The sequence below is a fragment of the Mauremys mutica genome, chromosome 3 (genome assembly GCF_020497125.1).
Source record: "Mauremys mutica isolate MM-2020 ecotype Southern chromosome 3, ASM2049712v1, whole genome shotgun sequence".
NCBI classification, from domain to species: Eukaryota; Metazoa; Chordata; order Testudines; family Geoemydidae; genus Mauremys; species Mauremys mutica.
In genome coordinates this window covers 153846862-153860211 of record NC_059074.1, presented here as the reverse complement: position 1 = coordinate 153860211, position 13350 = coordinate 153846862, and the positions used below count along the sequence as shown (strand labels likewise).

Here is a 13350-nt window from a genome sequence, read left to right as displayed (position 1 = left end):
GACGACAGTATCGATAAAGCCCCTTATGAGTCACAATAGTCAACAGCTCTTGGGACTTTTCATCGACGTGCATCTGTAAATATGCTTGACTCAGATCAATCTTACTGAACTTTTGTCCCCCAGCCAGGCCTGCGAAGAGGTCATCGATGCGGGGAAGCGGGTATTGCTCTGCACACAACACTGGGTTGATAGTGACTTTAAAATCACCGCAAATCCGGAGAGAGCCATCTTTCTTCACGATTGGAACGATAGGAGTGGCCCATGAGCTATGGGTAACTGGTATTAGGACTCCATTGGTGACCAGGCGCTCCAGGTCTGCTTCAACTTTTGGCCTGATGGCATATGGCACAGTTCGGGCTTTCAGATATTTTGGTGGACTGCCAGGTTTAATGTTCAATGTCACAGTGATTCCCTTCATACTTCCCAAATCATCTCCAAAAACAGCAGCATGTTTCCTTAGTATAGGGGTTAGACTGGTTTCTTCTTTAGTCATCCGGTGCACTTCTGCCCAGTTCAGTTGAATCTTCCCAAGCCAAGACCTACCCATTAAGGCTGGGTAGTTACCTCTCACCACAAACAGTGGCAATTTAGCCACCTGTCCATTGAGCTCCACCTTAACATCAATAGTGCCCAGCATAGGCACAGCTTCTCCCGTATACGTCTTCAGAACAGTTTTTGTTGCCTTAAGCGGAAGATGCTGTAGCTTTTCTTTATACACAGTCTCGGAGATCAGTGAGACGGCTGCACCGGTGTCCAGTTCCATGCGTATACGTTTGCCATCCAATAACGGGGTTACCCAGTATTCATGTGAGCCCATTGCCAAAGACAAAACATGCAGTGGCACTTCCTCTTGCGATGAGGTGTCACCTTGATCATCCTGGGTCTGCTCTAGGGTATGCAGGGTTCCTCTTTTTGTCGGCCAGACCACAGGCCTCTTTTTCTTTTGTTTACAGGCACACTCAATGTGTCCCTTTTTGCCACAGTGTCGACACACCAGGTCCTTACACCAGCATTCTGATGCCTGGTGACCCGGCTTACCACAGCGGTAACATTCTTGACTCTGCACAGTTTTGTGGGTCGGTTCTTGTGACACTTTTTGCACCCTAGGGGGTGCACCGATGTATTGTGCCTCCCTTGTAGCCAGTTCCATGGAGACAGCAATATCAACAGCCTTCTGTAAGGTAAGCTGAGCCTCTGTCAGTAGGCGCTTCCATATAGCTTCACTGTACAGGCCACACACTAACCTGTCACGCAGGGCATCATGTAACATTTCTTTAAATTCACAGTGTTCTGCTAGCTTTTTTAAAATGGCTACAAATTGTACAACTGTTTCATCTTCCTTTTGGTCTCTTTTGTGGAACCTATATCTTTCAGCAATTACCAGTGGTTTTGGGGAGAAATGAGACCCCAGGATTTCCACAATGTCACTGTAAGATTTAGTCTCAGGCTTAACAGGGTGTAGTAAGCTGCGTAGCAGAGAGTAGGTTTTAGCCCCTACAACAGTTAAGAATATTGGCACCTTCTTCGCTTCTGTAATGTCATTTGCAATACCAAAAAGCTCAAAACGCTCAGTATACACATGCCACTGCTCTGTATTCTCATCAAAAGGCTCCAGGGGCCTGGTCAGAGTAGCCATGATTTTTAGTTTCACTTTCACAGTCAGTGCAACAAGCAGCTTTTTTGTTTGTTTGTTCTTTACCTTAACTTCTACTTCCTTCTGTTACTGGAGCAGCACCGGAATCCCATCCTCGTCGCCAGTGTTATATCCTTGGGGCAGCCGGTGTAGGAAGCAATCACTTGAGGCCAGAGAGCAGGCAGCTAACCAAAACCTCCATTTTATTTACATATATACAGAGAGCCTCTCAGCCGGTTGAAACCGGTTGAGCTAACCCATAATAATCTAACTCAGTTGCCATAGCAACAAAACCATGACAACCAAATACACAACAGGAAGGATTTGGCAACCATCAGAGGCCATTCACAGAGCCAATTCCACTGGGCTTACTGGTGAGATGTCATAACTGCCTCCACACTCACTATCAGCTAGTATCAGAAGCACAGCTGTCCCATCACTAAGACTTTCATCAATGGAGATCAGTCTGAAGAAACATTCTTCTCATATAATGTAAAATATCAAAGTATTTTTTAAGTCAGGTGTGTGGGCTATTAGCAACTTGCCTCTCATTTAGTCCTTGAGTTCCATGAAATCTCATTTGCAAGTACATCCCATGCAGAAAAGTGTACCAGACAAACAGAGAAATTAGTGTGAAAAAAAATCTATTAGGTCATCTTGTCCATTTCCCTCTGCCAGGGCAAGATTTTCCCCTACAATATATTTGAATAGCTCTGTTAATTGTATCACGTAATTTGGCGTTTACCCCATCTCTTATGAAATTACAAAATAGTCTAATAAGACCTTATTGTTAAAAGTGTCGTCGTCCCCCCCATCTGATATTCATCCTTAATTCTGCTTGGCTCAATTTCATCCCATTGTTCTTAATGACACCCCCTTAGTCCATTCTGTAAACCCAGACAACACACTCATTTCCCTTACGTATTTCCTGCTTCTCTGCTCACCAAGCCACATTCTGGTTTGTAACATAAAGAAGACATCATGCTGATCTCTGAATTTAAGAGGAGCCTCCCACCCTCCTGCACAGACCTCTGCCATCTTGTTTTTCAGTTCAGATGCAGAATGTTAGTAAGTCATTGTGTTTGCTGACTTTCTTTCATGGAGACTTTACAGTCTTTCTTTGTTATTTTCCTTTATCTGAAATCAGTCATCTAGAATGGAAAGCACACATTGTGCTCTTAGTATATAGGGAAAACAACAAGGTCCCACCAACTGTGTGAGAGGTGCATAGAGGAGGTTGGACATTAATCAGGAGTTTGCTATGAACTGTGGATAGAACCTCTCTCATGTCCATGTATCTGGTGGTAGACATATCATGTTGGATGCTGGTAGCATGTGAGAGGGAAAAAGATACGCACATTGGTAAGATGAAATGGGGAAAATCCTTGACAGTTTATTATCTTATCTACATATGGAAAGAACTAACTTAATCAACAGAAAGTTATCTTAGTTTGTAGCAAAATAAAGTAGATACAATCAAATAATCAATGGTATTACATTACTTTATCTCAATCTCAGGTGTAATGACCATCAAGTCTCAAGAGAAATGGTGAGAACTGTCCATGTGTGGCCTAGCCAGTTTTGGTCCATTAAGTCTACCTAGCTGAGCTCCACTATTCCACTCTCCAAAATGTACCAAGTAATAACGATATCGCAAGTTCACATAAAAGACACATCTAAAATCCCTAGTGACTTACTGGATCATTGCAGAATCTGCACAGGTCATTTCCTCCTATAAAAAGTGTTATGAGCTTCCAGTCTTCCTGGAAATTTATTCTCTGTAGTCAGGAAAAAAATAAAATAAAAAAGATAAGATAAGATAAGGAAAAAATTGCTGTGCAACAAGTTAAAAGAGAATTAAGTTTATCTTTGGGGCACGGACTATGTCCTTCTGTGTGCCTGTACAGCATCTAGCACAATGGAGTTCTGGTCATGGCTGAGGGACTTTGAGCGCTATGGTGACAGATGTGATGCGATGGAATCATGGAATATTCAAAGACTACTGTTCAATTTTATTTTATATATCTTTATGAGCTTGTTAGTGATTGTATTCCTGGCTAAATGGATAAGTACATTTCCTGCAGGAACTAAAAGCAATGGAGGGTAATTAATGCAAATCTCCATTAGAAACAATACAGATAAAAAGTCAGTTAAGTTTGCCCTGAGGAAGAGACACCACTGGTTTGACCAGGTTCAGAACACACAAAGGGCTTGAATCTGTACAGAATGACAGCCCTGACCTGGGGAGAGTCAGACACTATCAAGAACTGACAGGCATAAGACTGTGACCACAGACACAGGCCCTGCAGAAGACCTGAAGTATTTTTAGATCTTCCAGGTCTCCATATGGAAGATGGGTAACCACTTAGTAAGTTAGGCATGCATATGAGCTGTTTAATGTTTTAAGATATGCTTTCTCTGAAATGTTTTTGTTCTGAATAAAACAAACTTTGTGATAACTGGCTGGTCACTGGCTAACCCTGTCATTCTCTCAGGGGACACAACTGCAGTTCAGACCTGCTGAGGTGATCACAGTTAATTGAAAAAGTCTGCAATGTAAGGCCCTGGTCTGGAGGGAGAGAACAACAGGACAACAGTCCAAGAAAGGTGATGGCTGGAGGTAACTGCTGTGGGAACTCAGACTAAAGTCTTCACTGCAAAGAAGTTGGGCTTTTTTTTTTTTAAAAACCACTAATGCATGCTAGTTACCTTGCTGTAAAATCCCAGTGGAGACAAGGTGCTGTAGCTGTATTGTGAATTAAGCTCTACAAAGTCAACCACCAGCTGGGGTATTGTGTAGACCAAGTTGCCTAGCTTCTTAATGGTAAAAACCTGTCTCCACTAGGATTTTACAGCAAGGTAACTAGCATGCATTAGTCACCTCACTGTAAAAAAAAAACCAACCCTTTATATAATGAAGACAAAAAGCCCTACTTGATGGTATGCTGAAACAGACCCTGCACGGAGGGATGTTGCATTCTATCCACTTTATCATTGCCCTACTCATAGATTTCTGCCTGACATCTACTGTTGATCTGCTGTGCTGTTAGAGACTAATGACCCAAGACAGTTGCATCCTACTTAAAGATATTCATGCCAGCCAAGACTCACAGTATCATTCTTCATCAGGTCCACCAGTCTCCTCGCCTGCGAAGGGACATTCCTAAATATTAAAAAAGAAGACGACCGATGAATGAGATTGCCTTGCATCATCTCTGCCGATGACCAGTGCTGTTAGAAAAGTGACAATGAGCTGTGAGAGAGAAAAATCCAGCCCTTTCCAATGGGATGAAGGGTCACTGTGAGCAGTGCAGGTTTAAGAGAATTTAAAAAATGGCCTCCCAGTGAATTGCATTCAGAAACAGTCTTTCATTTCTTGTAATTACACTTTAAAAAAAATCCACTCTTTATGCTTCGATTTTATTTTGTTTCATCCTACAGACAACTGGAAGGATACAGCCGACCAGGATAATCTCTTTGAGTGATAGCAGCCATAGAAAACTCACAGTTACTGGGAGTTCTCTCTCTCTGTGAGATTACTGTTATAAGTTATATGGCATCACCTGCACGGTACACACTGACACATATATAAATTCCGAAATCCAGAAAAAAGGAACTACTAGCCCTTTGGATGTATTAATACAAACAAAGAACCTTTACAATAAGAAGACAAAGAGTTCACATGAATTTCATTGAAGACTGAACGTAGTCTAACTGGGTTCTATTCCAAACTCTGCCATGGTCTGATTTTTGGCTGCTCAATATCCTCTCTGTCCCTTAGCATCCCTGGGTGATATCTTGGTCCCAGTGAATTCATGGCAAAGCTCCCACTGATTTCAATGGGACCAGGATTTCTTCTGCCCCTCCTCCCACACATTCCTCTGTCAAGTGGGAATAACCATTTATTTCACCATAGGGCTATGAGGCTTCATTACTCAATGTTTGTAAAGCACTTTGAGCTCCTTGGATGAGAGAGTAGGGCAAAATATTATATTGTTACTGCTAAGATTTCCTTTACTATGACTAGGAAAGCCACACTGGCCCTTAAATTTCTTAGCTGTCAGGCTAGAGATTAAGTACAGAGGACGAGTTTGGGTTCTGCACATCTGTATTGGCCAAGTTTTCAAAATCAAACATTAGGGGTGTCTAAATTCCATTTTATGTCTAAACCACTGACATTTGTAGTGTTCACAGACTTGTAAGAATGTTCTAGGTTTGGCACGTCTCTAACTGGAACTTAAAAAAAAATCTACTCTCCGTTAAAAAAAAAAAGAGAGAGAGAAGTATTTATCTGTCCTCACTTACTCTGAGCGAGCTCCTGCCACAGCCTGATTCAGGAAGGCATTAGATGAGTCCTGGTCCCCTTTGCCAATGGAGTACCCTTGAAGAGAAGGATTAAACTCACGAAGAATATCTGGAAAAGAAGAGACCCATGAAATGTAACTTAATTCAGTGGGTAATGAGCTGGAGTCTAAAACCAGAACTTGCCCCAGAAGGACTTTAGCAGAGCTCAGTTAATAACTTGAAGGTAACCGTTAATATACTGTGGGTGAAAAAAAATCTCACCACTCAATTATTGTTTCATCTCCAGATTACCCAGTTTAATGAATTCAGACGTCAATTTCAACTGATTGCACAACATGGGCAGTATACCTGGCAATGTCATTTTGATCAGTTTGCTGAGTAATACAAGACTACGTAATATTAATCAAGTTACAAACTTTACATACTCACAGTAAATTTAGAGATGGGTTTGTATCAAACCCTCTGTCCAAACTTCCCTGATCTTCAGAGTTGTTAAAAACTAAAGTGCTAATCTGGATCTGAATTTTGTAAATGGATCTTATCTTTTATAGTGAGCTGAAAACCTTCCAAATCCAATCACCCTTGAACATTCAGGCATATGAAATCCAAATCTTGCAGCCTGGCTCCATTTAAGATTTTTTTTTTTTAATGGGCAAAGGAGAAAAGTTATGTAAGTAGTCTCTGTAGTCTAAGGACTGAAACAATTTGATTCAGCAATTCCAAAAGTGCCTCAGACAGAATAATATACCGAAAATAATTCAATTTCCAGGGAATTACAAAACATAATGCTATGTCATGCACAGCAAATTACTGGGGTGACTGTTAAGCAAAGTTTATTCACCATTGGTTAGTGAATGTAAAGTGATTGAGTGTGCCGTGCTGCAAAATTGTAAACCTTTCTTCATGTCTGTTCTTTAAATGATTAAACAGTTCAAAAAATATGCCAAGGTTAGGAAAACAGGCACTTACTTGCTAGTGTCGTGACTGTGGTTATGTTTTCATCTCCTCCAGTACTGTTATATGGAAATAAACAAGCGAAAATATTTCAAAAATTTTAGTCAACAATATTTACTTTCTAAGGTATTGGAATAAGTAATAGAGCTTCCCCTAATGGTGTTTCTCTGCATACATACACAGATGAAGCAAATTATTGTTTATAAAATTTGTTAAAGACGGACTCTCTGTGCATACCTCACATTGCATGTTCACCACAAGAAAATCAAAGATGTCATTTAAACAGAATGTCAAAATCTTTTCAGTGAAAGAAATTAGAGAATTTTAAACATTGAATGTAGTTGCCACCATTTTTGCTATAGCGTTCCCCTTTAAAATCTATACAATTATCCTTTGTGAGTTATCATCATGACTATAGTATTCATACTATGCCCGTATACTGGTAATGTTAGTAAATAGATAACATTGTAAAGACAGGAGAACCTCAGAATTACGAATACCATAGTTATGAACTGACCAGTCAACCACACACCTCATTTGGAACCGGAAGTATGCAATCAGGCAGCAGCAGAGACCGCTCCCCCCCCCCCAAAAAAAAGGCAAATACAGTGCCGTGCTGTGTTAAATGTAAACTAAAAAAAAAAATTCTTCTGCATAGTAAAGTTTCAAAGCTGTATTAAGTCAATGTTCAGTTGTAAACTTTTGAAAGAACCATAACATTTTGTTCAGCATTACAAACAACCTCCATTCATAAGATGATCGTAACTCTGAGGTTCTATTGGATTAAAGGGTGATCACTTTATATATATTTTTCCATTTCACTCAGTTGGAAGAAAGAAACTAGACTGGTCAATTTCTCTTTATATACATTTATACTTTCTCCTGCACTAATAATTCTTTTGTATATTCTACTTCTAATAATGTGGAATGTTACATTATTAAAAAGTGTTTGTTATTAGATTTTTATAAAAATTTCTTTTGAAATTCCCCCCTAAAAATAAAGCCTAAAAAGTTGGGCCTATATTACTTTTACAGTGTGCCTTTAATCTGGAATGAGGGTATTTTAATACACTACACAATTGATATTTCTAATTACAAATGCATGAGTGAGAAATGATGGGGAAAACATGCTGCGATTATAGTTAAATCACAAAAGTTTTCATAGTTACAAAAAATATAGAGAATATTTATTCTCAATATGGCGCTTTTGAACTGTGTAGTAAATATCAGGGCCAGATATAAAAGCCTAGGACTGTACTGATTGTAACTAGTGGCTGCATTGTATAATGTAGCTAAAGTGGGGAAAGGGTCAGGAGAAATATTGACCTTGTGTGGAGTGAGAGAAGCAATGAGGACCCAATTCTGCAGTCCATTTGCCAGTAGAACTCCATTGACTTCGGATGGGAGGTGTGCATATGCAAGGCTGGAGCTTTGGAATGAGGGCTGAAGTTTGTTCAAATGAATAAAAATCTTATTTCCTACCAAGAACACAGATGTGAACAGGTGCCACTTTCAGCCTGCTCTAAAACAAAGTCCACACAGAGAGTGAAGCCAAACTCACTCCCCTCTTTGGATTTGGCTTTATCAACAAAGAAATGAATAAGAACAATGTTTAGCTCAAGGCTCCTCCTCAGGCTGGGATGCTCCTTGGGAGTGCTCAGCTCACACCTTAGATCCTCTCAGGAGAGCACTTCCTTTATATTCAGAGGCAGGTGACTATGACCTGACCTGAGTCAGCAAAACCCACTTAACTATTTCCTAGTAAGATCAACACCTGCTAACCAGCTAGGATATTTCAGGAAGATATTGTCAGCCTGTCACAACAGGATCTCTCCTGTGTTTTTAGTGGTAGCCTAGGGAGATTCTTATGCCAGACGAGAAATGTATCTCAGCAGCCATAGGGCCCAGAGTTCAAAGACCATGACAGTTTCCCCAAGGACAAAAACGAGCATTTAGATGGGACAGAATTTTAGGGCACTCACCTCCAGGAGAGACCTCGGTACTGTGTCAGAACGTCGAGAACGTCGTTTGGTTTAGACCCTGCCCCATTACCTGCCTGATACCAAGGGAAAGGGAGAGTGTGAATAGACCTTCCAGATAAAGCCATCCACTCTGTCTGATCATAATAAAAGCAATTAGAAGGAAGGTTAATGAGCCAAGCTACACTCCAGATACCCTCAGTCCTTTTAAGAACAAATAATGCATTTCAGTTCCACACCACTGAAGCCTGTCTATTCTTGATGGGATGACGCAGAGGAGTAACCCACATTAGATATGATTGCCTTTTAAGGGAAGTTAATTTAGAGCTTGTCAAAAATGGGAACATTTTCAGGGACAATTTGTCCCTTTTTGTTGAAAATTTTTTAAACTTTCCAAAACAGCTTTAAGTCCATTTAAGATAATAGGAATAAATACACTGGCAGCACTCGGCCCAGGACTCCTGCTGGTGGGGTGGGGCAGGTGGCGGCATGCGGCCCAGGACCCTTGCTGGTGCTGGGAGGGGGCCAGGTGGTGGTGACCTGGGACCCCTGCTAGTGCTGGGGTGAGAGAGTTGGTGGGGCTGGCAGGCTCCCTACCCAGCTCCATGTATCCCTGCAGATCCTAGTGGGATGGAAGGCTAAGGAGGCTCCACGCGCTGCCCCTGCCATGAGCTCCAACTCCACAGCTGCCATTGTCTGGGAACCACAGCCAACGGGAGATGTGGGGGCGGTGCCTGTGGACGGCAGTGCGCAGAGCCCGTGGCCCCTCCAGCTAAGAGCTGCAGTGACATGCCTGCCACTTTTGGGACATCCCCCCACCTGCACCCCAATTCCCTGCCCCAGCCCTGAGCCCCCTCCCGTGACTTCCACGACCTCCGTGACAGACACACAGCCTTAGTTATAAGTGTCAAAAGACTATTTTACATAACATGCCAGACAAGAAGGAACCTTGAGGGCAAACAAAGTTGAGTGGGTTTCCTAGGAAATACTCAAGGGAAGCAAATGCAAATTCCCACCTCCAGACCCAACCTTTGGATGCTACACTCTGAGGAGAGAAGCACTGTCTGCTGATTACCTGTTTGCAGTCTCTGACTATCAAAGACACCAGCTGTATAACGAAAAGGCTAACCTATGCCAAGAATCATAGGACTGGAAGGGATCTCGAGAGGTCTTCTAGTCCAGTCCACTGCACTCAAGGCAGGACTAAGTATTACCTAGACCATCCCTGACAGGTGTTTGCCTAACCTGCTCTTAAAAACCGCCAATAATGGAGATTCCACAACCTCTCTAGGTAACTTGTTCCAGTGCTTAACTACCTTGACTGTTAGGAAGTTTTTCCTAATGTCCAACCTAAACCGCCCTTGCTGCAACTTAAGCCCATTGCTTCTTGTCCTATCCTCAGAGGTTAACAAGAACATTTTTTTCTCCTTCTTCCTTGTAACAATCTTTTATATACTTGAAAACTTATGTCCCCCAACCCCCAGTCATCTCTTCTCCAGACTAAACAAACCCTTTTTTTTTTCAATCTTTCCTCATGTTTTTTAGACCTTTAGTCGTTTTTGTTGTTCTCCTCTGGACTTCTCCAATTCGTCCCATCTTTCCTAAAATATGGCACCGAGAACTGGACACAATACTCCAGTTGAGACCTTATCAGCATGGAATAGAGCAGAAGAATTACTTCTTGTGTGCTTGTTCTGAGTAACAGCTGTTCTGAACTTGTAACCACAGAAACACTGCTTGGGGGGATTTGAAAGACTGATCACCTGCCAGAGTCCTTGTTTAGTTGGGAGTGATCACTAGTAAGTCTATTAGCATGTGTGCAGGTCCTTGTATTATTTGAAATACGTTTTCTCTGTATTGATTAATAATAAATATGCTTGCTTAGAAAGGGCTGTGTGGGACCTTATGACACAAATCACACGGTTTGTAGCCTCTGAGAAGAAAGCAAAGCAGGCCTGCTTAGGCAGTCCAGCTTGTTGAGAACCTCATAGTGTAGGCAGTGAACCATGCAGCCTGGAACAATCCCAGTCAAGAGGGAGAGAATCATGGATCTCCTTCCAAGAGAGGTGACAGTTGACAAACTGGGAGCCTAGAGTGAATGCCCTTGCTAGACCATGGATGGGGAAATACAGTTGCCCTGAACTGTGACAGTCACAATCTTCCTGAACAAGAAGCCTGCTTATTGTTCCACAGAGGTGCAGTATACACAACATCTGATCTATGTTACTTTGGCTCTTCTGTCATTGGGTCAAATACTAAGATGGTGCAAATGGCAGTAGCTTCATAGACTCCAGTGGAACGATGCCAATTTATACCACCTGGAGAACTGGCACATTTTGTTTATGCTGCTTACTATTTGTTAGGAAGGTAAGTATCTAGGGATTTTAGCTATGAGCTGTAAAAATGTATGCAATTATAGCAAATTCACCCTAACTGTTATTATCTGATGTGCAGCATAATCCACCAGTCCTCTCTGTGCAGCATTCCTGTTGACTTAAATGGGAGTTCTTCACATAGAAAAATTAGACCTGTAAGGTGATTAATAGTCATAGTTGGACCATGGTACAGGACAGCATGGAGAACATGATTAGCCAAACAGAGCATAACGGTGTTTGTACTACTCTCTTTCATTAGAATTCATGTCTGGCCTCGTTTCAGTCAGTTCAGCTATGGTTATCCAATGATCTGCACTTACTGTGAGTGAGTCTCCCAATGCACCAATCACCTTGATGTCTGCTGGCCTCAAATTGTGAACTAAGAGGAAAAAAAAAAAGATTGGGAGGAGAAGGGAAGTGTCAAGTCACACTGTATTGGAAGAACTTTTATTTGGGATAAGTATAAAGCATTCTAGAGACTTTAGTTCAATAGTCATGTTAAGCCAGGTAATCATGCCAGGTAATCATGACCTTAGGTGCTTGGAATGATAAATTGACAAATACTGGCATTGATCAGAACACTCAGCAGTTAGGAGGGCAGTCATCGGGCCAAGTCTTGATCCCATTGCTGCAAACCAATTACAGTGAACAGGCCAAAGGATTTCCCTGCACATCTATCCAAAGTAAAATTTTTACTAAGATCCAAGAAATGAACTGAAGACAGGCAGAGCTCCACTGACAGCAGTGGTGCTTAGTATTGCTACAGCTTTTAAAAGGAAACCATAATCCTTCTGGGTGAGAAACACACAGAAGTCTTAAGATTGCAGACTGGACTTGAAAAAAGTATCACATATTTTCTCCTATTGTCTGGTTGTCATTAAACTTATCGTTATAAGCCAGGTTTTCAAGCAAGCCAGTCTTCCGTGTAGGCATCAAAATAATAAGTGGGCCGATTTTCAAGAGTTCAGCATGGTGAGTGCTAAGCTAAGCACTTTTAGGTGCCTGAATGAGAGCTGAGCAGTTGTGAGTTCTGAGCACCTAAAAATCTAACCCTGAGCTCTTTTGAAAAATCTGGCCTACATTTAGTTTTGGAAGGATTTGATTTTTGTTGGTAAGTGTTGGTAAACATCAATTTCACTGTACACAAAAACCGACAAAAGAAAATATTTTCATCAATAATTGAAATTCATAGATAGGCAATGAAAAAAAAGGAGCTTGAGAACTTAAGAGTTTGAGTTAAGGATATTTACTTTGTACATTTTGACATGTGTATGAATGGTTATGAAGCCTTAAATCTTACCATCTACTATCAAATAACTGTCTGATCCCCACCCCCATTGTTTGATTGTTTGATTCCCCCTGACATAGTTTCCTTCAACTGTGGACATTTAAATGGATAAATATAGTGGGTGAAATGCTTAAAACCCATAATTTTGCACAACCATGAACATTTACAATTGATAAAAATTGAAAAATGCTTTAAAATAAAGATATCTGTCTAAATAATAAAAGTCAAATTTTGCCATGCCTATCTATATTTCAATTTGTGATGTGAGACAAATAAAACTGAAAGAAGATTCTCATTTTAATATAAGACAATGCACCAATATGCATATATTGACCTGGCTACATTAAAAAATGTTCTATATGCACAACATTTGTTTTCTCTTCATCTGATTTATTTCTTGACTTCTTAAGAATGTGTCTATATATCCTGCATCTATAACTGGCCTCTCTTTTTGAATTTATTTCTTTGGTAATGAACCTTTATGTAGAAAACGTATCCATTATAACATACTATACTGAAAAAAGAGCACATGAAATTTTAATTGCCAAAGGAACAAAATAGATCACAGCAGTAAATTCTGAATTGCAGAACAACATTACAGGCTCCTGAAAGCACTGTTGGTTCTGAACATAGGGGAAATTAAACTCCCATTTCTCTGGCCCACAATCAGCAGAACTAACTGTTAGACAGCACTACCATGCACAATTATAGATAGGCAGATGACTCCAAGGTATTTTACAGAATGGATCATTCAGTGTGATTAGTAAACAGTGACTTAATTGGGACGAGTACATCCAACTTAGATACAAACCTGAT

The 13350-nt window shown here is 40.9% G+C and overlaps 1 protein-coding gene and 1 long non-coding RNA gene across 4 annotated transcripts in view; one reads left to right on the top strand and one right to left on the bottom strand.

Moving 5' to 3' along the window:
- PLB1 (phospholipase B1) overlaps nucleotides 1–13350 on the bottom strand; it is a 125026-nt gene that overhangs the window by 61940 nt on the left and 49736 nt on the right. For both annotated transcript variants that reach the window (XM_045009584.1, XM_045009585.1), the window contains 6 exons: nucleotides 11567–11625; nucleotides 8875–8948; nucleotides 6908–6951; nucleotides 5939–6047; nucleotides 4745–4796; nucleotides 3331–3411 (listed from right to left, as the gene is read on the bottom strand). In XM_045009584.1, coding sequence (XP_044865519.1) covers nucleotides 3331–3411; nucleotides 4745–4796; nucleotides 5939–6047; nucleotides 6908–6951; nucleotides 8875–8948; nucleotides 11567–11625 — 419 coding nt within the window. The remainder of the gene's footprint in view (nucleotides 1–3330; nucleotides 3412–4744; nucleotides 4797–5938; nucleotides 6048–6907; nucleotides 6952–8874; nucleotides 8949–11566; nucleotides 11626–13350) is intronic.
- Nucleotides 2033–4972, top strand: LOC123366291. 2 transcript variants are annotated; one of them, XR_006578022.1, is made up of 3 exons: nucleotides 2033–2154; nucleotides 4129–4253; nucleotides 4763–4972. It is a non-coding gene; the product is annotated as an uncharacterized LOC123366291 (long non-coding RNA). The 2 variants fall into 2 exon arrangements; XR_006578021.1 differs by lacking the exon at nucleotides 2033–2154 and adding an exon at nucleotides 3781–4001.